The 21,011-nt window shown below is 51.1% G+C and overlaps 1 protein-coding gene across 3 annotated transcripts; it reads left to right on the top strand.

Annotated features, from left to right (window-relative positions):
* The first annotated feature begins 941 nt into the window (after positions 1-941).
* On the top strand, positions 942-20,830 carry PKM (pyruvate kinase M1/2). Of its 3 annotated transcripts, none has more exons than XM_066559019.1 (11): positions 942-1,039; positions 6,468-6,631; positions 7,000-7,091; positions 9,935-10,066; positions 10,257-10,443; positions 11,245-11,515; positions 11,776-11,926; positions 13,231-13,383; positions 16,485-16,651; positions 19,285-19,466; positions 20,041-20,830. In XM_066559019.1, exons 2-11 carry the CDS (start codon positions 6,487-6,489, stop codon positions 20,145-20,147), a joined length of 1,587 nt encoding a protein of 528 aa, XP_066415116.1. In that variant the 5' UTR covers positions 942-1,039; positions 6,468-6,486; the 3' UTR covers positions 20,148-20,830. The 3 variants fall into 3 exon arrangements, with proteins under 3 accessions (XP_066415116.1, XP_066415117.1, XP_066415115.1); XM_066559020.1 differs by having other exon boundaries at positions 959-1,043; XM_066559018.1 differs by lacking the exons at positions 942-1,039; positions 16,485-16,651 and adding an exon at positions 17,087-17,253.
* Positions 20,831-21,011: the final 181 nt, after the last annotated feature.

Genomic DNA, 21,011 nt, shown 5'->3' with positions numbered 1-21,011 from the left:
TAGCTTTTTTTTTTTTTTTTATTAAGTATTTTTTATATTAAGTATTCCTAGGATCTCTTCACGGTAGTGGAGACAAAACAATCCTGTTATAGCTGGAGACTCAAGGACAATCTCTTCAAACTTCAGGCCCAAAGCACACGCATTGTGAAAAGAGGAGGGTGGGCAAGCAACCAAGGAGGATGAAACTTCATAATTTGAAGCTATTAACTAGATAGTTAACTCCTATATACAAAAGGACTAAAACTTATAAAAATGTGAGATCTCATGACCAAGTCTTCTTTGCTTCCATCTTGGAGCCGTCCAGACAGAGCCACGACTGTGGCTCTGGTATTGCCAGGGTGTGGCCTTTGAAGGCACTTCAATAAATATCCACTTTATTCCTCTTAACTCTGTCTAGCCTCTGCTCCAGCTCTTTAGATCAGCACCATGCCACCAACATCTCCAGTCTAGTGTCCCCAGTACTGTGTCCTTGTAGCTGCACACAGAAATTCCACACTGGTCCCCATTGGGAGGTCTCAGGAGCTTCCGAAGCACCCCAAAACACACAGAGCCGCTGCCCCCGCAGAGTGAGGGACTCCTGAGGTGTGAGCTGGAGGCTCGATGTAGGTTGGGGGTGTCAGTGTGAGTTGGGAGGTTCGGTGTGGAAGGCTCGGTGTGAGTTGGAGGGCTCGGTGTGAGTTGGGGGTGTCAGTGTGAGTAGGGGCTGTCGGTGTGAGTTGGGGGCCGCGGCCCCTTTAAGGCGGCGAGCACTCTCCGTCCTCGCACGCGGCGGCTGCGCCGCCTCCTCATTGGCCGGCCGAGCGCGTGCTGTGACTCAGAGCCTCCCCCTGCTGGTTTGTGCGTCCGCTCCTGAAAGTAGCTCCGGCGCCCCGCCCTTGCCGAGCGGGCTCCGGCCCCGGCAGGGCGGCCGGCGGAGGGATATGAGGGGGGCGGTGCTTCGACCAGCCGGGATTATTTTGACGGAGCGTGTGGGGGCGGCGCTCAGAGCGGCGGCGGTGCTCAGAGCGAAAGGACGTGGTAGCGGCGTGACTCAACGGCGGTAGGTAACGGCGTCCTGAGGGGCTGCGAGCGGTGGGGCCGGTCGCGCCGGTACCGCCGTTATGCCCATATTTCCGCCGCCGGGAGAAGGTCCCACCGGGCGGCGGTTGAGGGGAGGGGGCGCGCGCCCTACGGGACGGTTGAAGAGGGGGCGCGCGGGGGGCTCGCGGCGCCCAGCACGTGGCTGCCGGCAGCCCCAGCCCCGCGTCCCCATCTCTGCCTCCTCGAGCATCCCCCCGAGATCCCGCACCGGGAAACGCCCTTTCCGAGCATCCCCCCGTGACCCGGCACTGGGGAGCGCCCGCTCCGAGCATCCCTTCCGATCCCGCGCCGGGGAACGCCCGCTCCAAGCATCTCCCCATGGCCCACACCGGGAAACGGCCGCTCCGCGCACGGGGAGGGCGGCGGCGGGGGTCCGGTCTGGGGTGCGAGGGCTCGGGTGAATGAAGTGGGGCACGCAGGAGCGGGGAGCCCCGCGGGGGCCCGGCGGCCGTGCCGTTAAACGGAGCGCAGGGCGCCGCTGCGGCTGCCGCCCGGGCCGGGCAGTGCGGGAGGAGCTGCTGCGAGGCTGAGTCAGAGGCAGACGGAGTGAGGCGCTGGGCCGCCTCCCCCCCCCGTGCCCGCACTCACGTAAGAGCCGGCAGTTCCCCAAAGGGCATCAGCTTAAATCAGCGCCCGGCTCACTGCACCCACCACTGATGCTGCAGCCTTTTCCCGGCCCCCTCCGAGAAGAGAAGGCCCCTTCTGAATTTATCTTCTCCCGTAATTGTGCCGGCTTAAACACATCCAATTGATTTAGATAGTTTTTCTGAACCTTTCAAACGTGTTTAAACCCCCTTTGCAGAGCTACCAAGGCATGAATAGCGCTTTTGTCGGCGGACAATGGCAGCCTCCCGACTGTCTCCTCAGACTACTAAAAGTAGACGGCAATCTCTGAAAACGTGCTTTTGTTCTGACAAGGCAGTTCGGTATCAGAGAGGCCCAGGTTAACAAAAAAAAAATCAGTGTTTTGTGAAGGTTTTTGTCACGTTAAACTGTTAAATTTCCTGCTGCTCATCGTGAGTTACCTTGGCTCAAAGGTGCAGTGACAAATTTTTGGTTACTCAGACACGTCCAGGAACTTGTGCAATTCGAAGTGCTTAATTAAAAAACCAAACCAAAAAAAAAAAAAACAACCATAAAACCCACTAAAGAGTGTAATTTTATGCCTGCTTATGGAGCAGAATTCTGGCCAATAACAAGGCGTTCGATGGGTTAATGGTCTGTACTGGTGCCAGCAGGTTTCCAGCCCATCACCGGATTAAGCAGAAGGTTTTTGTGCTAGGCAGGAAGCGCTGCTGTGAGCCACGTGCTTGAACCGGGGACTTCTGCCTGTGAAACCCTTCTGAGAAACTTCACTTGCACTAGATAAAGAGCTTGGAGAGTCTGCAGCAGCCTGCGGTGGTTTTATTTATTTTTTTATTATTTTTTAAAATTACATACTGTTTTATATATCTAAAGCTGTTATTAAAACCTTTATTTATTTATTGCTGTTAGCCGTAGTGATCCACCGCCGGCCTTAATTCCCTTTCCACCCAACAAGTTGATAATTTAATTTAAAGGGAATAAGAGGTTTCCCAGGCTGGCTGGAGCACGTGCTCTGTCCTTTATCTCCCTCCCGGCCGTTGTTCTCCCGGGGGAAGATGGAGCCGCAGCGGGTGGTGATGGATGGCACGTAGGGAATGGGGCTGCAGTACCGGGGCGCTGCCACGTGCAGCGATCTCCATCCTGGAAAGGGGATGCAGTGCAGTCAGTGGTCTACATTTCTGCCTAGTTCAATGTGAAAACCCCCAAGCTTTATTTTAACCTGTGAAGCAGGTTTTTACAGCTTGCCTGAAGGCAGCCAGGTGCTTTTTGCCAAGCTGAAGGGCTCCTTGTCCTCTGCAAGGTTAAGCCTGTAGGTGTGTCCTACAAATACCCTCGAGATCAGATAAGTCTTTCTCGTCACCAAACATCCGATGCTTGCCACCTCCTCTTATTTTTTTTAGTTAAGCTTTCCAGGGAGGGCAGCTCAGCTGAGCCAGCAGCACACGGGGAAGGTGCCAGACCCAGCCTGATCTTCCTGTTCCCCTTAGCCAAAAAGCTGGAGAGGCGTCTCCGTTGTGGGTCTCTCCTCCCGTGGATCCGCAGCTCAATGCTGGGGAGAGCATCGGCCAGCCAGGAGCAGGTGCTGGCTCCTGGGTTCCATCCAGGCTTGCAGAAAAGGGCTGGAATTTTGGGGTGGCCATTTTGTCCTTATGTAACGACGAGACACCACCTCCAGCACCAGCTGCCTGGCAGGAATGTGCTGTCCCTGGGAGAGGGGATGCCAGGCCAGGGTAAAAACCTGCTGCTCTGCAGAGCTGCATTTCTCTGTTGTTGAGTGCCTTCAGCTTCTGGAATGAGCAAAGCTGATGTTTTTCTAGGCGTCTTTTGAGAATCTGAAGGCCTGCCTGGTTTCATAACCCTGCCCTGAGCACTAACTCAAACCATTTCTGCCTCTGGGCAGGGTCACTGGGCATGAGCAGCCTTGTTCTGCAGCATCCGTGAGGTTGTGTAAGTGAGGCTGACTAGTAAATCCCGAATCATCGCCCCCTGGGAGCCTCCTGGCTGGAGCTCCTGCAGGCAGTGACACAGCTCTGGCTGTGGCCTGGGGACAGCCCCTGCTGCAGTTTCTACTTCCCTTTGTCACCAGTAACAGCAAAGACTTGGCCCTGGGTGGGGATTGCCTGGGTGGGGATTGCTGCTCCCTCTCCTTTCTCCATCCCCAGGGGGCATATCCAGAGTGACCGTGATTTCAGGCTTTCTCTCATCTGACCCATGGGATGGGCTGGGCTGGCTGGAGTTACTCACCTGGCTACAGTAAAAACCAGTCCCGACCTCAGATGGCTCAGTCTGGAATATTCTGGAGCTGTGGAGATACCAGAGATCACTGTGACACCCTGCCTGAAGCATGGGCAGGCCAAGTAATAAATTTGGGGATTTAATCGTTACTCCTTGAGGAATGAATTCAGGTTTATTCAGTGCTGGAAACATTCAGGCATTGTAGGGTATTGCTCACCCCCTCTTCCTCAATCTGCCCAGACTGAGTGCTCTGTGTTTTCTGGTGTCCTTAAAGTCCTTGCTCCTCTGTTTGATGTTAAAAAAAGCGGAGTAGTGGGAAATGCCAGACATTCCTGTTATAAATATGAGACTGGTCATTCCAGTAAAACTCAGTTGATGCTTTGTAAATGCACGGTGGTGGAAGGCAGGAGGGAGTATTGAAAAGACTCCTGGTGGTCGTGGGCATGGTGCTGTGGACAGATGGGTGTTTGGGATATTTTCTGGCTCCTGCGTCTCTGCTCTCGCCCCTGGACAAGGTCACTCTGTCTGCAGTTAATTTTTCTGAGCCCTCTGAACCTGCTGGAAAATCTTGTGAAGAGGATACAGGCTGGGAAGTGAACTTTTCCTTTCTCTTTATAAAGACTTCAAGGGTGTTAAAGTTATATTTGCAAATGACATGAGTGGGTGGGGGATTTCCATGAGGCAGGGAGCATTCACTTGACTATTTTTTATAAACTTCCAAACTGTGCTCTGGCTGCAGTTTCCGTGTTGGGATCCCTTGTTCAGTATTCCTCTTGTTCCTAGAAGCTGTGCAAACCCGATTGCCTGTGCGTGGAGGTGATTTCCCAGTAAAAGCTTGTTTTTTTTGGCATCTAAGGAACCTGACACTGCTCTGCAGGTGTCGAGGGTGAAACAGCAAGTGTTAGAGGGCTGAAACACAATGTTTTAGAACTGACCAGAGGGTTTTCCTATAATAATGAGACTTCGTTGGGCTTTTTATGTGGGCAGACCTTCTTGTAGTCACTCCAGTGAATCAGCAGCTTTTGGCAGGGCTGAGGGAAAAAAAGCTTTGCCAGGTCAAATTATGGTTTTTGCTGGCCTGGATGCTGTGTGGCGCATGGCAGCGCGGCGAGGGTGAGTCAGGGCTGCCTGCGAGAGGATCTGCACGTACGTGAGGAAGGGCTGCGGAGCAGGGGAGGAGCATCAGGAGCAGGCTGGCAGGGCTCGCTCTGCCCTTCACTGTGCTCAGTGCTCCCAGCTCTGCCAGGGGTTGTGGGGTTATTGGTGCCTCCGTGTCAAAGCTGGATATGCTGAGCTGGCTGGTGTGTGCCCCTCACACCATTCTGTGTTTGATTGGTGGCCTTTGTCTGCCTGGGGCAGACAGAACAAAAGGCCAGCTCTATTCCTGCTCTGTCCCAGCTTTTACAGAAACCCCCGTGTTTCTGTAAGCACATCTTGGACATGAAGGCTGCTCATGTCTGCTCTGAGTCTCACCTGTGTGCCCAGAACACAATGTTTGAAGCTAAACCAATCTTTAAAGACAAAACGAGTGATCTGCCCATGCCAGTAGCCACCACCTTGCATCACTCTTTTACCAGAGGCTTTTGTAGTGCTGAGATTTTAGCCTGGGCAGGTCCAAGAGACAAAGCTTTGAGCTGCCACGACTGCTTGAGAACAAAATTATTGCAATTAGAAATGCCTGAGGCACCAGCACTGCTGTGAAATGAATGTTCTCCCATCCCAGTGGACTGTTCAGCTTCAGCTCAGCTTCCTCTTCGAAGGATAGGTTGGTTCCCAAAGAATAGGCTGGTCCTGCTGTTTTGGAAACTCTCTAGTCCAGAGGGGGCAAACAGCCTGAGTTCAGAGAGGTTTTTTAATCCATATGTTGAAAAATACGAGCAGTTTTAAACCTCATGATAAATTTTGGTGCTGTAGGTGAAGGGGAGTGCAGGACATGGGGGAGACCTGCCGCATCTTCAGTCAAAGAGGGACTTGGAGTGTCTTAAATCTTCAGTCTTTTATGTGTTCTCTGCCAAAGTATTGCATTCAATCAACTCAAGTCTGCTTGCTTGTCCAGGCTTAGAGGATGGGGTTTAGGCTTATGTGGACTTTGCTGTGATTAGGTGCTCCTGGGCAGAAGGTTGCCCATGTCTGGGCGTGCTGCAGTCACGCCAGTGCCGAGCTGCCCCGGTCCCGTGTGGGATGGGATGTGCAGTTGAGGCCTGTTGGAGAAATGAGTGGAGAGCTGGGAGGGAGGAGGCAGAACCTCTGCCTGTCTGTGCACTCAAGTGCTTGAATTTTGTTGCGTTGTGTAGCTCCAAGGGAAGACTGGCAATGAAGAGAAGCTATGAAGGGAACATCTGCATAGAAGGCAGGTGAGCTTTGGGCGGTCCATGTGGGGGATGACATGGAAATAGAAATGTGCCTTGCCTGTTAGGATTCTCAAATAGGAATATAAAGATAGCTTGACCCAGTAGCAGCTTTCTTGTTACCTCCATATTCATCACATTGTTGTCTTGGTGTCTCTGCTTGATGGGCAGTTTGGGGTGGGTAATTCCCAAACCTGGCACCTCTTTCTTCCCTTCCAGACACAGGAATCTAGCAACCATGTCGAAGCACCATGATGCAGGGGCCATCCAGACCCAGCAGCTGCATGCTGCCATGGCAGACACCTTCCTGGAGCACATGTGCCGCCTGGACATCGACTCGGAGCCAACCATCGCCAGGAACACCGGCATCATCTGCACCATTGGTAGGCTATTCCTAGACAGGAGAGAATTGCAGCTAGGAGCCCACACCTTGGTGAAACTTAGGAGGGAAATTGTGAGAAGGATCTGACTTTCATCCCTTGCCAGGGCTGATCTTGTGTGGTGAAGGAACATGACTTTCCCATGTTTGCCTAACCTGTGTTACTGCTGGGAGTGAATCCAGTATCCAGGGAAATGGGAATCGCTTGGGTTCTGCTGCACTCCGTGGGCAAGTTAAAACAATATTTGCTGCTGCAGCGCTGAGCAATGCTGTATCCATTTACCTTTTCTCTTCCACAGGAAACAGCCTGGTCTGTGTGGGTTACCTCAGTATTTTTCTAAAGTTAATGTTCAAACTGTTTCTTCCTCCTAGGCCCGGCCTCCCGCTCTGTGGACAAGCTGAAGGAAATGATTAAAGCTGGAATGAACGTTGCCCGCCTCAACTTCTCTCACGGCACCCATGAGGTAAGGGTGTGGTCTGAGCTGCTACAGCCCTGTGTGTCTGCTGAGCCTGTCCTTAGGGAGGAAGGAAATCCAGCTTCATCCAGACCATCCCTGCTGTGGCAAGGTCCAATAGCTGCTTTTGGGGAAGGCATGTTGGTTGTACACACTGAGCCTGCGTCACTGTTGATAACATTGAAGTGTATTTTGTGAGCCATTTTGAAAGCAATTCAATTCCACGCCCTGCCCTGTAGCGGGGTGCCAGGTAACTGATACTTGACACTGTGTGCCAACGGCTTGCCATGAAATCCTTCAGTTCTTCCTCATATCCTGCTGTTCCCAAAGCTGCTGCTTCCCGGTGAGAGCAGAAGCTGAGAAGACCTCTCCCTGTTTTCACCTCTGCAGGAGGTCACACTATCAGTTAATCTCACTTTTTGTTGCATTGCTGGGGATTTTGCAAGCAGGTGATCCGTGAATGACCCTGATCAAAAGGCATCTGTTATTGGTGATTTTGAGGTAATTACTGTGCTCAGTGGGAAGAATGGGCCCCTAGGTTTTCTGGCTCACCAGCTGCTCCAGATGCATTCCTGGCGCTCTGGAAGGTCCCACCGTGGAGCTTGGGACATGGTGTGGTGAGCTCAAAAAAATAAGGTCAGAAGAAATCAACACTCCTTGACAGTCAAGCCCTTATTGCTATAAATAGCTGACACCCTCAGTGATACTGGAGGAGCTGAGGATCCCATTCTGCTGAGGTTTTTTGGGGTTTTTTTTGACCCTGGCTGCTTTCCAACTTTCAAAATGTCACCCAGTAGCAGCTGTAGGTGGCTTTACTTAGTGACCCATGAGCCTTGTGGTATGCAACAGCTTGGCCTCTCACCCGGGTAGCCTTTAATGAGCACAGGGCAGTGTCAGGATCAAAAGGGCTGATACTTAACTGTGGGCAACCATCAGACCTTGACTAACCACACTGGGATAGTGTCAGTGCATGTCTTGCAGTTGGGAAATCAGCCTGGAGAAAGAATAATGTGGAGTAACTGCATCCCAGGAGGCAAATCCTTGCACCTGGGTGGCTCTTGGGCCAGGTGACAGATCAGGGACTTGGTGGCCAGGCTGAAACTGGGAATTCTGACACCGTTATTGCCCAGTTGCTGCATTCTGTAAACTTGGCTGAGGTTTTCCTGCGTTGTGTGAGGTCTAATCACACATTTCACACCAACAAAGCCAACTGCAGGCTCTGGGGTGGCTGTCACCTGCAGAGTGTGACCATCAGGCATAGCCAGTCCTGAGCTTGTGTCCCCTCCTGGCTCCTCCAAAATGCCCTCATTTCCAGTGAAGGCCCAAAGAGCTTCCATCTGTCACAGGTGCTTCAGTTTTTGTGTCCACCCCCCAAAGCATTTACCAGGGCTTGAGCTTTACAAGAGGTGCTTTGGCACCCACTTGGCTCCCCTTTACATAGACTAAAAATGGCTTTTACCTCCAGTTCTGCCTGCATTCCTGTTCTGCATGTGTAACTCTTCAGAAAGTCAGACTCTTAGGAGCCAGTTAGTCCTTGGTATCACACTAAAATGGAAATATCAGATGATTAGGTTCAGATAAGTGTTGTGGCACTGTCAGGGCATGCTTTTTGTGCTGCATCCACCCCAGCTGCTGTCCCTGGAAGGGTCAAGGCCGACTCAATCCCAGATTGCACACTGTCAATAAACTGACTCATTTTCCTGCTATAAAGAGTTATCAGCTGTTAGGTATTTCTGGCTAAGGGCACACATGTGAACTTCAGCATGGCTTTTTCCAGTCCAACCTTCCTGGTGCTGGCTTATCATCCCTGAGATATTGAAGTCAGTGTGGAGGGCTCGTGTTGGGGTGAGTGAGTGACACGAGGGAACCGAGTGTTTGGGGTGACTCAGGTCAACCTCCATCAGTTCACGTGCCACAGAGAGGAAAGGGTATGTGTTATCTGCTAGACTCTGTCAAGTGTTACACAACTCTTACTAGTTGTAAGTAGTTGAGGTTATCTCTTAATGCTCTTTAAACAAGGAAAGTAAATTGATCTCTTGGCCATCTGTACCACATTTGAGGGAGCTGGCATGGGTTTTGTCACAAAACTATCTAAAAACTGGCAGCATTTAGCAAAATGCTCTCCCAAACAAGGTTTGGAAGCCAGGTGTGTGGTGCTGGACTATTTAGCTGTCTGTGTTTGCTTTGACTCCGGAAATAAACTGTAAATATTTACATGGATAACCTTATTTTAGCAAGTCCTTTATCTGTGGGAATTCAGGCCAAAGAGTGAAAAGCCTGTCCACCTGCAGGACTGATAGTGGGTCAGGCTGGAAGTGTGTGTGGGAGCTAGCAGTGTGGAGAGGCATTTTCCCTTGCTCTGATGGGAGGAGGAGCACAGCCATGTGTGGCACTGTGACATTCTTCTGCCATCAGGTCTCTTTGAATTCACACAGTTACCCAGCTGCTGGTGCTGTGAATGTTCTGCTGTGTTGAATAGGCAGGTGTTCAGGTAAGCTTTTGGAAAAGTTACTCCTAAAGGCCTCTTGGTTGGTGAGCTGCCTTTGATTGGCAGATGTGTGTCCTCATGAAAAATCACTTCAGCCAGACCTTGGGACTGTCTCCTTGGGTTGTCCTTCTGGAATTAGAGCTGAGGGCACACCAGATAACTTCCAGACTCCTTCATGGCAGGAAGGCTCTTGTATCCTTGCACTATTACAGGAAGCTTTGTCTGGGTTAAATTTTGAAGGTAGAACTGAGACTGGGAGCAGAACAGTCAGCTTGGGCAGCCTCTGGGATATACTGGGATCTTTTCTGTAAGCAGCCAAGTAGAACCAGCTTTAACATTTCCATCTTTTTTCTTTTCTTGCCAGTATCATGAGGGCACAATCAAGAACGTGCGAGAAGCCACAGAGAGCTTTGCCTCTGATCCCATCACCTACAGACCTGTGGCCATTGCACTGGACACCAAGGGACCTGAAATCAGAACTGGCCTCATTAAGGGAGTAAGTTGCTTTTTTTTATCACACTTTTTTCACCACACAGACTCGATACTGTGTTAAACCTGTGGCCATTTCCAAACAAAATAATATTGTAGGAAATGAGGTAACAAACCACCTCCCAAAAGTTCTGACAGATTGCTGTGGGCTGCGAGGTGGTGGTGTACTGGTTTTTACTGGTTTTGTTGTCACACAGAGTGGCACAGCAGAAGTGGAGCTGAAGAAGGGCGCACAGCTCAAAGTGACCCTGGACGATGCCTTCATGGAGAACTGTGATGAGAACACGCTCTGGGTGGACTACAAGAATCTCATCAAAGTTGTAGAAGTTGGCAGCAAAGTCTATGTGGATGATGGTCTGATTTCTTTGGTGGTTAAAGAGAAAGGTGGGTAACAGCCATTTTAGCTCTGTCTGCTTGTGTGTTCCTCAGGACATACTTGTGGTTTCCCTCCAGTAACTGTTTCATAGATTGCAGCTGTAGAAAGGAGAACATGGTTCTTGATGGTTTAGTGAGACTTCGAGCTAAATTTCTCTATCTCAGGATACACTTTCTTTGGAAAGTGTAGGAACTTTCCAAAATTTAACTTCAGCTGGGTTTCACTGGGCTGGCATCAAAACCCCATCTTCAAAGGGAATGTGTGGTAGGGCCATACCACTATTTGTGATCAGCCAGGCTAATTCATGTTCTTAATGAAAGCTTTAACTAGTTTTACAGCACAGACTCTGGGTTTTGTAGTTAAGAGACAGAACTAGTTTTAACTGGTAATGTAGAGGCAAGTTTACTTCCATAATACTCCCTTTATAATGCTGCCTAAACTGCTGTAGCCTCAAGCCTCTCAATCTGTGAGCATGTAGGGAGTGGGAGGCGAGGCTTTGGTGTTGCAGGGCTCTGTGTGCAAAATTGCAGCCTGCAAGCTTTTCTTGGGGGAGGCAATCCCAACCTCCTACAGTGAACAGCTGCTATCTTATCCAGGAACAGCCTAGAAGTTGTTTTACACCGATCTATTGTGTTCCCAAGGATGAACTGCCAGCCTGTGTGGTACAGAAGTGCTCTGAAGAGATGGGATGTGCTTTTTATCGCGTGTGCCGCTGTTGACAGTGCAGTTCCCAGGCAGGGAGGTGGTGTGGGAGCTGTTGGTAGCAGGAGCTGTCCTGTAAACACTGACCATGGGAACCTGTGTTTCAGGGAAGGACTATGTCATGACAGAGGTTGAGAACGGCGGCATGCTCGGCAGCAAGAAGGGCGTGAACCTGCCCGGCGCTGCCGTCGACCTGCCCGCCGTCTCTGAAAAGGACATTCAGGACCTAAAATTCGGTGTGGAGCAGAACGTGGATATGGTGTTTGCTTCCTTCATCCGCAAGGCTGCTGATGTCCACGCTGTCAGGAAGGTGCTGGGGGAGAAAGGGAAGAACATCAAGATCATCAGCAAGATCGAGAACCACGAGGGTGTGCGCAGGTGAGCTTTGTGCGCGGGATGCTTTGGGTTTGTCACGCTGAAATAAAGCAACTCACACTCCCTTTTTGTAGCTTCAGGCAGCTTTGTGTAGCACTGAATATGTGCTGTGCCTTGCTTCTGGTTTTCTTCCTCCTTCCTTGGCCTTGCAAGAACTCAAACAGCCCATGAAAAGCCTGAGTGCTCCTTTCAGAGGAGGACAGACAGATGGGAAGGTGCTTTGCAGAACAAATGGGGTAACACAGCTCTTCTCTCACTGTCAGGTTTGATGAGATCATGGAGGCCAGTGATGGCATTATGGTGGCCCGCGGTGACCTGGGAATCGAGATCCCAGCTGAAAAAGTCTTCCTCGCCCAGAAGATGATGATTGGGCGCTGCAACAGGGCTGGCAAACCCATCATCTGTGCCACTCAGGTACTGGAAACACCACCTTTGGCTCCTCACTGCCAGAGTCTACCCAGGAGGGAATGTTGGGGCAGCCGTGGGTTGATGGCATTGATTAAAGAGTGAGATGTAGAGAAGTTTTGCTCATAGCTGGAAAGCTCATATTTTTAGGCATTGCTGTCTTTGGGATCTTTTCCCAGTTAGATTATGGGACCACTTGCCAAAGGTTATATGCCTCAAAACATCACGTGGTAATGAGCCTTTGGGGCTGACCTTGCAAATTCCTGGGAAGAATGGCACATGCTTTTCCTTGGCATCTTGTGGCAACTCATCCCTGCCTGGCAGGGGTTTCCTGGGGTTCCCAAGTATTTTAGAAAATGTACCCGCACTGCAGCTTCAGAAGGAACTGAGTAAAGGATCCTTCTCCTTTTTCTGGGAGTGAATAGGGATCATTTGCACAGTCCTTGAGCACTGGGAGGACTGGTTTCCTGGCTGTCCTTGCTCTGCACACGGCTGTGGAAGTGAAGACTTCTTTAGACAGTAATCATTAAAAAAGGTTCTGGATTTACAGTGGCATGTGCTCCTTTTTCCTGTATTGCTACAGAAATACAGCTGAAACACAACCTCAGGCAATGTCCTATGGGTGAAGCAAACAGTGTTTAAACAAGTGGTGAGCTCCAGCTGGGGGGAAGCTCAGCACCCGAGGAAGACAGGAGAGCTGGCCAGAAATGGGGTGTGGAAAGGGATTAGGAAGTGCTCACCTCATGGAAAGCTGTCCCGTTTTCCACTCTTTCAAGTGGGGATGCTTAGAAAGCTGGTGGAGTTAACTGTTCTGATTTTACTGCCCTGTACGTGTTGTCTAAAGCATTTGAACTCCTGTGTTGGGGGAAAGTGACTTCACTGGTGCAGATCCTGCTCATTATGATTTCTGGATGATATAATCCCCAAATTTGAGAATGTATGACTGGATTTGAGCTTTCCATAAATGCATCTAATGCCACACTGCTCTAGAGAGCTTAGAGTTCCTTGGACCAAGCTTTGTGCTGAGAAGTTGAAGTGGAAGGTTGGAGTATTTTGTCTGGGATGTTGTGTGGCTTAAATCTGCCTGGAAAAGGAGTAAATGTGGAATGGGTATAAAATGGAATGGATTGTTTTCCTTACTGATGGAGAACAAAGCTGGTTTAGGGACCAGACTCTCTTTCTGTTCCATACCCCTGGAGAACTCCTGGATTCCTGAGGCTGCATCCCACTTTGTACCCAAGCCATAAGGAGTATTGAAGTGCAGCCCCTTCCTGTGGCAGTGTGTTGATGCCTGTGGGTTTGTTCTCTCCCAGATGCTGGAGAGCATGATCAAGAAGCCTCGCCCGACCCGTGCTGAGGGCAGCGACGTGGCCAACGCCGTCCTGGATGGCGCGGACTGCATCATGCTGTCCGGGGAAACAGCCAAGGGAGACTATCCCCTGGAGGCTGTGCGCATGCAGCACGCTGTGAGTACTGCCTGCCCTGCCCTGCTGGGGACAGGGACACCACCTTGCTCTTGGCCACCTCAGCTGGCCACTCAAAGGCTGAAATGGCTGCCTAAAATTGCCATTTTTTGTCTTGCACTCTGCTGTGGGTGATTTTTTTTTTTTTGAACAAACGTGGTTCTGAGGGCTCGGAATCTCACTTTGTGTGCTCCAAACTTGCCAAGCAGAGCTGAGAGCTGCTCTGTAGTGCTGAGATATAAAACTTTAAATTTCTTTTTGCCTTTACCTCAATAGAAATTTCGTCCAATGTCCTATTGCAGTGGCATATTAAATGCCTTAAACTTCTGCAGGGTCAAGGAGCTGCTTTAAGCAGTTTATCTATAGATAATAAAAGGTTTTTGCTGAGTCCTGCATGGGAGGGGGTGGGGAGGCTCCTGAGGGTGATTTACAGCACTGTTGCATTCAGCACCTGCTGTGTGCTGGGGGTTGGGGGGTTTGTTGCATGAGTACTGACAGCACCATATTTTTACATGCCTGAACTGCCAGAAACCTCTGCTCTGCTTCAAGTTCGTGTTTCAGCTGATAAAAGCCTCATGTCAAGTACCTGTGGGCATTGCTGCTCCCCAGTTACCAGTGCTGTGAATCACAACACAATGTGAATCACATCACAAGTTCTAACTCTCACCAGTTTTATTTGTAATTCAGCTTCTATAGGTTATTCAACTCAGCCAGTGTTGGTTTGCAGTGTGTTACCTAAACATCTTTCACCTCAGTATGGAGTGGTGTTTTTCTGCATGAGGCAAATGCAAAATACAGCTTACAATCAGTGGGCAGTGGTGCTCCTTTACAGGCCAAATATAACTAACTTCACTAACCAATACTAGTGCACCTTAAAGCTTCTCCCTCCTTTTCCAACCCCTAAATCACAAGGATCAACTGCCTACCGAGACTTGGGAACTTGCTGCAGCAAACCTTCCACCTGGGTTTCCATCCTGGCATTAATTCTTTGGTCTGGGCAGGCTCTATTGTACCTGTAGCTTGATTTGAGGATCTGTTGCATGTGCTTCCCTCTTCCTACAGACCTGGGCATGGTGTTCATTCCACCAGGGCTCCTGGAGAAGCACTGAAGGCTTTAACACTGTGCAGAAATTGAAATACAGATTGACTAAGTGCGAGATGTTCCAGGCAGCAAGGTCCCAACTCTTATGGTAGGAGCACATGCCAGTATAGTGAAGATCTTTCCTCTGAGCTAATTCAGTTCTTGTTAGTCAAGCCCAGCAACAATGTCTTTGTAACCATGGTCTGGGGATCTGCAGCATGGCTGGAGCAGGTGGATGTTACCATCTGAAGTGGGCAGTAGCAAACTTCCAAATACTGGGCAGGCTGATTGCTGTAGGTGGGAGTGGGCATGCTTCCCATTCCACTCCAGGATCCACACTTCAAAGCCCAGCCTAGCCATGCTATGCTGCCTGATGGGACCAAGGTTTAAACAGCCTCTCCATTTTCCCTTCTCCCACCTCCCTGGTATCTCCATCCGTGCACCAACTGGAAACCCTCTATAGCTATTCCTGTCTGAGCAGATCCAGCTGTGGGGTGAAGTTAGGGGTTGCTGTGCCCCTCTGCAGCTGCTGTCAAAGCAGACACCTGTATTCCCACATTCCATTACACATGGGGAGTGCAGACTTCCCTCTAAAATCAGATCTGCTCTCTGTGTTACATGGACCTGCTGCATTTGTGCAGGAGCTGAAAATAAACTGCCAGACTTCCAGCTCCTGCATTTGGAGTAAGTGTTGTGATGCAAATACTCCCCTTTTATCTAAATCCAGCAGTAACAATATGCTTTAGGACAAGTTGGCACTGGCCTGCTTTTCTGGCCTGCTGCCTGTGTCCTGTTATTTTTAGACCTAAGATACTTAACTACTTTGGCTTAAACTGATAACTGTGGAAGGGATGATTCCCAGCATCACATAAAATAATTCATTAACACTAGAGTAGCAAAATTCTGATTTTTCTAACTCCAAAGCTTTCACTGTGATGGCACATCAGTCTCCAATTCAACACGAACTTGTCATGCTTTGTGTAGCAGCTGTTCACTTTGTGGAGTAACTGGGTGAAGTTGTCCTTGAGAAGATCATGAACCTTTGCATGCTTTTCTAGTCTCTGCAAGCCTTCTTTATCAGGTTGTCAGGCTTTCCAAGATGATTAGACATGATGATTCCCAGGATTCTGGGATGAACAGGTTGCTGAACCTGTTGCCAGTGCTCAGCCAGAACACAAAGCCTTTAGTTGTGCCTCTGTCCCTCTCATCTCTCCATATCTGGCACTGTACAAACAGTCCCAACATCTGTGACAGCCCTATAAAGAAGACTTGTTCCTGTTTATTTCCCTGTTACCTAAAGGAAATTGGTATCCCATTTGGATGTGAAGCTTTATTGACTCTCAAGTTTAAATAAATCTTTGTTGGCTCTCAAACTAAATCTTTATTTGCTCTCAAGGGAAGCCAAATTTTCATTGACTCTGAAGTTAAACTAAATCTTCATTGACCCTGAAGTTAATCTAAATGTAACAAGAGTGAGAGAACAGTCTCCCACCTTCAGGAGTGACATTTAAAATGTGTTACTTGCATGTTGGCTCCATGAAAACTGTTCCAGCAGCACTCTGTGCTGTTGGGAGCCTAGGAAAGGAAGCCAGATATTCCCTTTTACAAAATTGCAAGCAGGACCATGGGCAGGCAGGTAGGTGGCATAAGAGTCTCTCAGGGAAGTCATAAGCAGCCATGACAAAGCACGGTCTGGCTCTGAGTTGGCTTGTTCTGCTCCTTGAAAAGCAATTTAGGTTTGCCTGCTCTGCTGGAACTCCCAAATACAACAAAAATACCATGTTTGGAATGCCTGCCCAGTGCCTGGGGCCTGCCAGTCCCATGGTACGGTGAATTTTAGCCTGGTTTCATTTGGCAAAGTGAAAACCCGAGAGGCAAAAAGCTTCACTGCTTCACCTTAATACCTTCTTGCATGCACTACTATGACAATTAAGCAAGTTAATATGATCTCACGTTCCTGTGGTATATCTTTCCTTCTTTTCTTTCCTCTGTTCTCCTCCTTCCCTCCTACTCGGGCCTGCAGATCGCCCGCGAGGCTGAGGCCGCAATGTTCCATCGCCAGCTGTTTGAAGAAATTTTACGGCTCAATGTTAACAACAGGGACCCTGCCGATGCCATGGCGGTGGGCGCCGTGGAGGCCTCTTTTAAGGGCTTAGCTGCAGCCCTGCTAGTCCTGACTGAGTCCGGCAGGTAGGGCTCAGAGAGGGGGCTTGGGCCAGCCCTTCCTGTGGCTAAACACGCTGCACTCTAACACTGCAGTCTTTGGCCAGCTGCTCACTGCCCATGCCAACCTTGTGTAACCGCTGCCATGTGAGCTGACCCTGTGCCAGGGAGGGATCCCAGCAGGCAGGAGCAGAGCGAGAGTGCCTGGCAGTTGGCATGAGTGTCACATGAGTGTGGGCTTGACAGGGCGAGGTGCCACCATTGGAAAAACAACCCTTGGGAATCGAGTGGTTCCTCTGCAGGGACGTGCTGTTGGGGTGAGCTTAACCTGAGCTCGCTGGTTAATGCCAACGCCACAGGCTGGCAGTGCAGATGTGGCACCCTGTGCCGGAGCGCCTCGCCCTGCCCCGTGCCCGAGTGCCTGCCGTGAGTGTTGTCTCCGAACGCGTGTTGCTCTTGTAGATTGCCCGGGAGGCCGAAGCCGCCATCTTTCACAGGCAGTTGTTTGAGGAACTGCGTCGTCTGACCCCCCTCAACTGCGACCCCACCGAGGCCGCTGCAGTTGGCGCTGTGGAAGCGTCCTTCAAGTGCTGCAGCGGGGCCATTATTGTCCTCACCAAATCTGGAAGGTAGGAGGGGACAGGTGCCCCCAGGTCGAGCCTGCTGTGTGACAGGGTGGGGGAAGGAGAATCCCATGGCTTTGAGAGACCAGTGGAGTCAGGTTCTGGCAGTGCCTGCGGTGGTGGTTCCTCGGGAGATGGACACACATCCCTACGCTTGGAGTCCTCGGCCTGCCTCTGCCAGCGTGGCACCAGCTCCGAGCCCAGCCTCCCCTCACTGCTGCAAGTGGCAGCGGCGCCAGCTGGAAGAGCCAAGGGAAAATAAGTGTTGCAGCTTCAATTCAAACTTCTTGGCAAGAAATCATCAATGTAACAGTGAGGCAGAAGTTCAGTGGATGCAGAATCTATTTTTTTTTTTTTTTTTAAATCAAGGCTTTGGCCTTTTCTAGTAGCATCCAAATTATTGGTCCCTTGCTAGACTTTGCAGTCATCAGCCTCTGCTTGCCTGAGCCTAAGGGCTGAAGAGGGACTGTGCAGCCTGTGATTGGTAGGCAGGGAAATGGAGAGAGTTGGAAATGTCCTCTTCCAGGATTCCTTGTCCCTGCCTGCAGGTAATCTCTGCACAGACAGGCATCTGGCAAGCACCAGATGAGCTCAGTGGCTGCAGGTGAAGAGTGCTGGAACAATGTAGTTTGGGATTTCTGTCCAGCAACGGTGACAGCTGCCAAGCAGAGACTTGTTCTTCCAGTTGTGGAATGGGAGCTGGAGCTTCATGGATCAGCTCTTCATCTAGAGGACCTGGGCTGCCTGCTCCCAAAGCACGTCCGACCATAAGTCTCAGACTGCTTTCTGGAAGGAAATCAGGAGTTCTCACACTGGATTCACACCAAAACAGTAGTGCAGCACACATACCTGAAGATGCAGACCATTGGTGAAACCTTCACCAAAATGTACAGCTTAAAATTATTTTGAGCGGAAAATTATTTTCTGCAGGGATGAGGAGGGAACTATAAGCACCGAGTTCTGGATGTCCTCATGCTTCTAATGTTTCTTGGTCAAATGTTCCAGCCTTACACTTGACCTTCTTAAAGAGATTTGAACTCTGATATTTGAATATTTTTAGCTGTGGATTAGGTTAACCCTTGTGAGTACCTGAATCTCCTGGAACTCACGGGAGGCGGCTCGGACATTGTGGGAAGGATTGTCTGAGAGCTGGCACGTGTGGTTGGGTGCTTGGAGCAGTCTGCTGGCCCCTGCTTTAAGCAGCAAACTTTGCATCTGAATGTTGCTGAGCTTGGCTAGACTAAATGATGCTGCAAAAGCAAGTTGAGACACCAGCATGTCTGTTGAAAAGATGGAGCTGCAGATGCCATAGCCTTGCAGTTTGTATCCATTTGCAGATTCTCTCCCTCAGCAGCAGTGCTCAGAGAAAGAGAAGCTGTAGTCTAGTCCTCGCCCAGGCTGTGCTGCTGCTCTTTTAAGGCGTTTTTTAAAGACTTTGTGCCCAACTTCCCAGTATAAATTTTGGCCTCTGTTGCATTTGCTTCCCATGAGGTGCAGGAGCAGAGCTCTGTGTGGAGGAACTGGCCTGTTTGCTGGCTTCAGTAGGTGGCTGGGGGGCAGATGGCTTCCTCCTTGGCATGCTTTGGGCAGCGCTGCTGGCGCCGGCTCTTTCTACCCTGAAAACCGGGAGCTCCTCAAAACAGGGAACGTTCAGGGACCCCTGTTGAGATGCCAAGGCCTGCTTGCGGAGGCCAGAATAAATGGCACCTTGCCACCCTAACATAGCAACGGAGACAAGTAAAGGCTTGTTCAGGGACCAAAACACCCTGATGGCACTTGCTAAACTTGGAGGTGAGATTGTCACCACCAGTGGGGACAGCCAGTGGTGGTCTGCCTCATTGACTAGTCCAACAGAGCATCAGGCTGGTTGGTGAGTGGCTTTTGTGCAGTGTGGTCACATCCCCCCAGAGGTTTTGGGGAGCCCTGGTGGCTGACAGACAGACTTTGGGCTGCTGTGCTCCTGCAGGCCGTTGCCAGGTGTCTCTCCGGAGGCTGTGGTGGCTGTGTGGAGCCCCAATGTGGCTGTTGTCCCTGCAGGTCGGCACACCTGGTGTCGCGGTACCGCCCGCGCGCCCCCATCATCGCCATCACGCGCAATGAGCAGACGGCGCGCCAGGCCCACCTGTACCGCGGCATCTTCCCCGTGCTCTGCAAAGACCCCGCCCTGGACGCCTGGGCCGAGGACGTGGACCTGCGTGTTGCCCTGGGCATGAATGTTGGTGAGTGGCACCCTCCCCCTGCCCTGGGACATGGCTCTGGTGGGATGTGGTGGCCCTGAGCACCTGGTTGATACTTGGGGGACACTGGTGATGGGGAAGAGAGGAACTGGCTGGCTGCCTGTGTGGTAACTGGATCCGGACGGGAAATGGGCAGTGGTTGCATGAGCAGAACCACATCTGGTTGGGAAATGGGGTGGTGGGTTTGGCACAGCTTTCGTAAAGGAAATTCCTACAGAAGACCAGGTTGGGTTTATGGTGGGTGGTGAGTGATAGGCCTGTGACACTCAGCAATCCTGAGGGACAAGGGAAGCCTGGATTGGGGTGACTCTGTCCCTACGCTCCTCCAAATCATGTGCTGTGGAATTTCAAGCTCTCTTGCAAAGAACCCCATAGCAGAGGCGAAGGGTGTCAGATGGGTGGGCAGCAGGAAGGTGGGGTTTTGATACCCTCCTGAAGCCGCAGCTGCTGTGGCACAGGCAGCCTTAGTGACTCGGGGAGTGGATGATGAACACTTGCCCCACGGCAAGGAGCCAGGGTGGGACTGGGCTCTGACGCCTCCCCTCTTCTCTCCTAGGCAAAGCTCGAGGGTTCTTCAAGAGCGGCGACCTGGTGATCGTGCTGACGGGCTGGCGCCCCGGCTCTGGCTACACCAACACCATGCGTGCGGTGCCCGTACCCTGAGCGCCCACCGGGCCTTCTCCCCCTGCCCCTCCCCTCCCACCACCCCACTGCCCTGTCTCCCCTTGCAGTAGACCAGCCATCGCTTGCGCTGTTGTCCTTGTCCCTAGAGTGGATGTAGGTTGCTAAACACCACCCAGTGCAGCAGCAGCAGGGGCAAGAGACCTTAAATCACTAAAAAAAATATACTTGAAGTGTTTAGTTTTTTAAAAATCTCTCCCTGTAGTTAAAAGTCCTGCCTTGATGTGTGTTGGAGTCAGCGTAGGAGGTTCCTGCGTGCTGTTGGGACTCCTCTTTCCTGGTGACTGTCCTCAGAGTGTGAAATGTCCCTTTCCCTGGCTCTGGTGCAGGGTTTTGGAGAAGGGGAGAGGCGATGTTTAGTCAACGGTTCTGCTGGACCCCCTCCTTGCTCGAGGCAAGCTGCTACTCCCTCCTCCTGTAATGGCTACATGCCTCTCCAGACCCAATCCAAGGCAGATCCAGCCTTTCTGAGCTGGCTGTTTGGGGAATGGGGGCAGGGGAAGGGTGTTGGCTCCATGCACAGAGCTTCCCGTGCTCCCCTTGCAGCGTTGTCTCCTGTGTTAGTCATGTTCCCCCACCACCCCAGAGCCCCCCCCTCACCCAGCACTCTGATGGGCCCTGGGGTGGAGAGCACAACTGTTCATCAATAAAGAAAAGCTGAAGCACCTGCTGGGCTAAGCTGCTCCTTTGGGGGTTCATGAGGGATCTGCAGGGGTAGGGGGAGATCTGGTGATGGAGGGCTGCAGGAGTTGGGGAGGTCTGTGAGGGTGGGGAAGTGCTTAAGGTTCTGGGTGGGGATCTGGTGAAGGAGTCTGCAGGGCTTGGGCTGTCCGGTCTGGGATCTGC

The sequence above is a fragment of the Molothrus aeneus genome, chromosome 13, assembly GCF_037042795.1.
Source record: "Molothrus aeneus isolate 106 chromosome 13, BPBGC_Maene_1.0, whole genome shotgun sequence".
Classification (NCBI taxonomy): domain Eukaryota; kingdom Metazoa; phylum Chordata; class Aves; order Passeriformes; family Icteridae; genus Molothrus; species Molothrus aeneus.
Note: the sequence above shows the minus strand (reverse complement) of the source record. Positions and strands in the feature narration are given on the sequence as shown.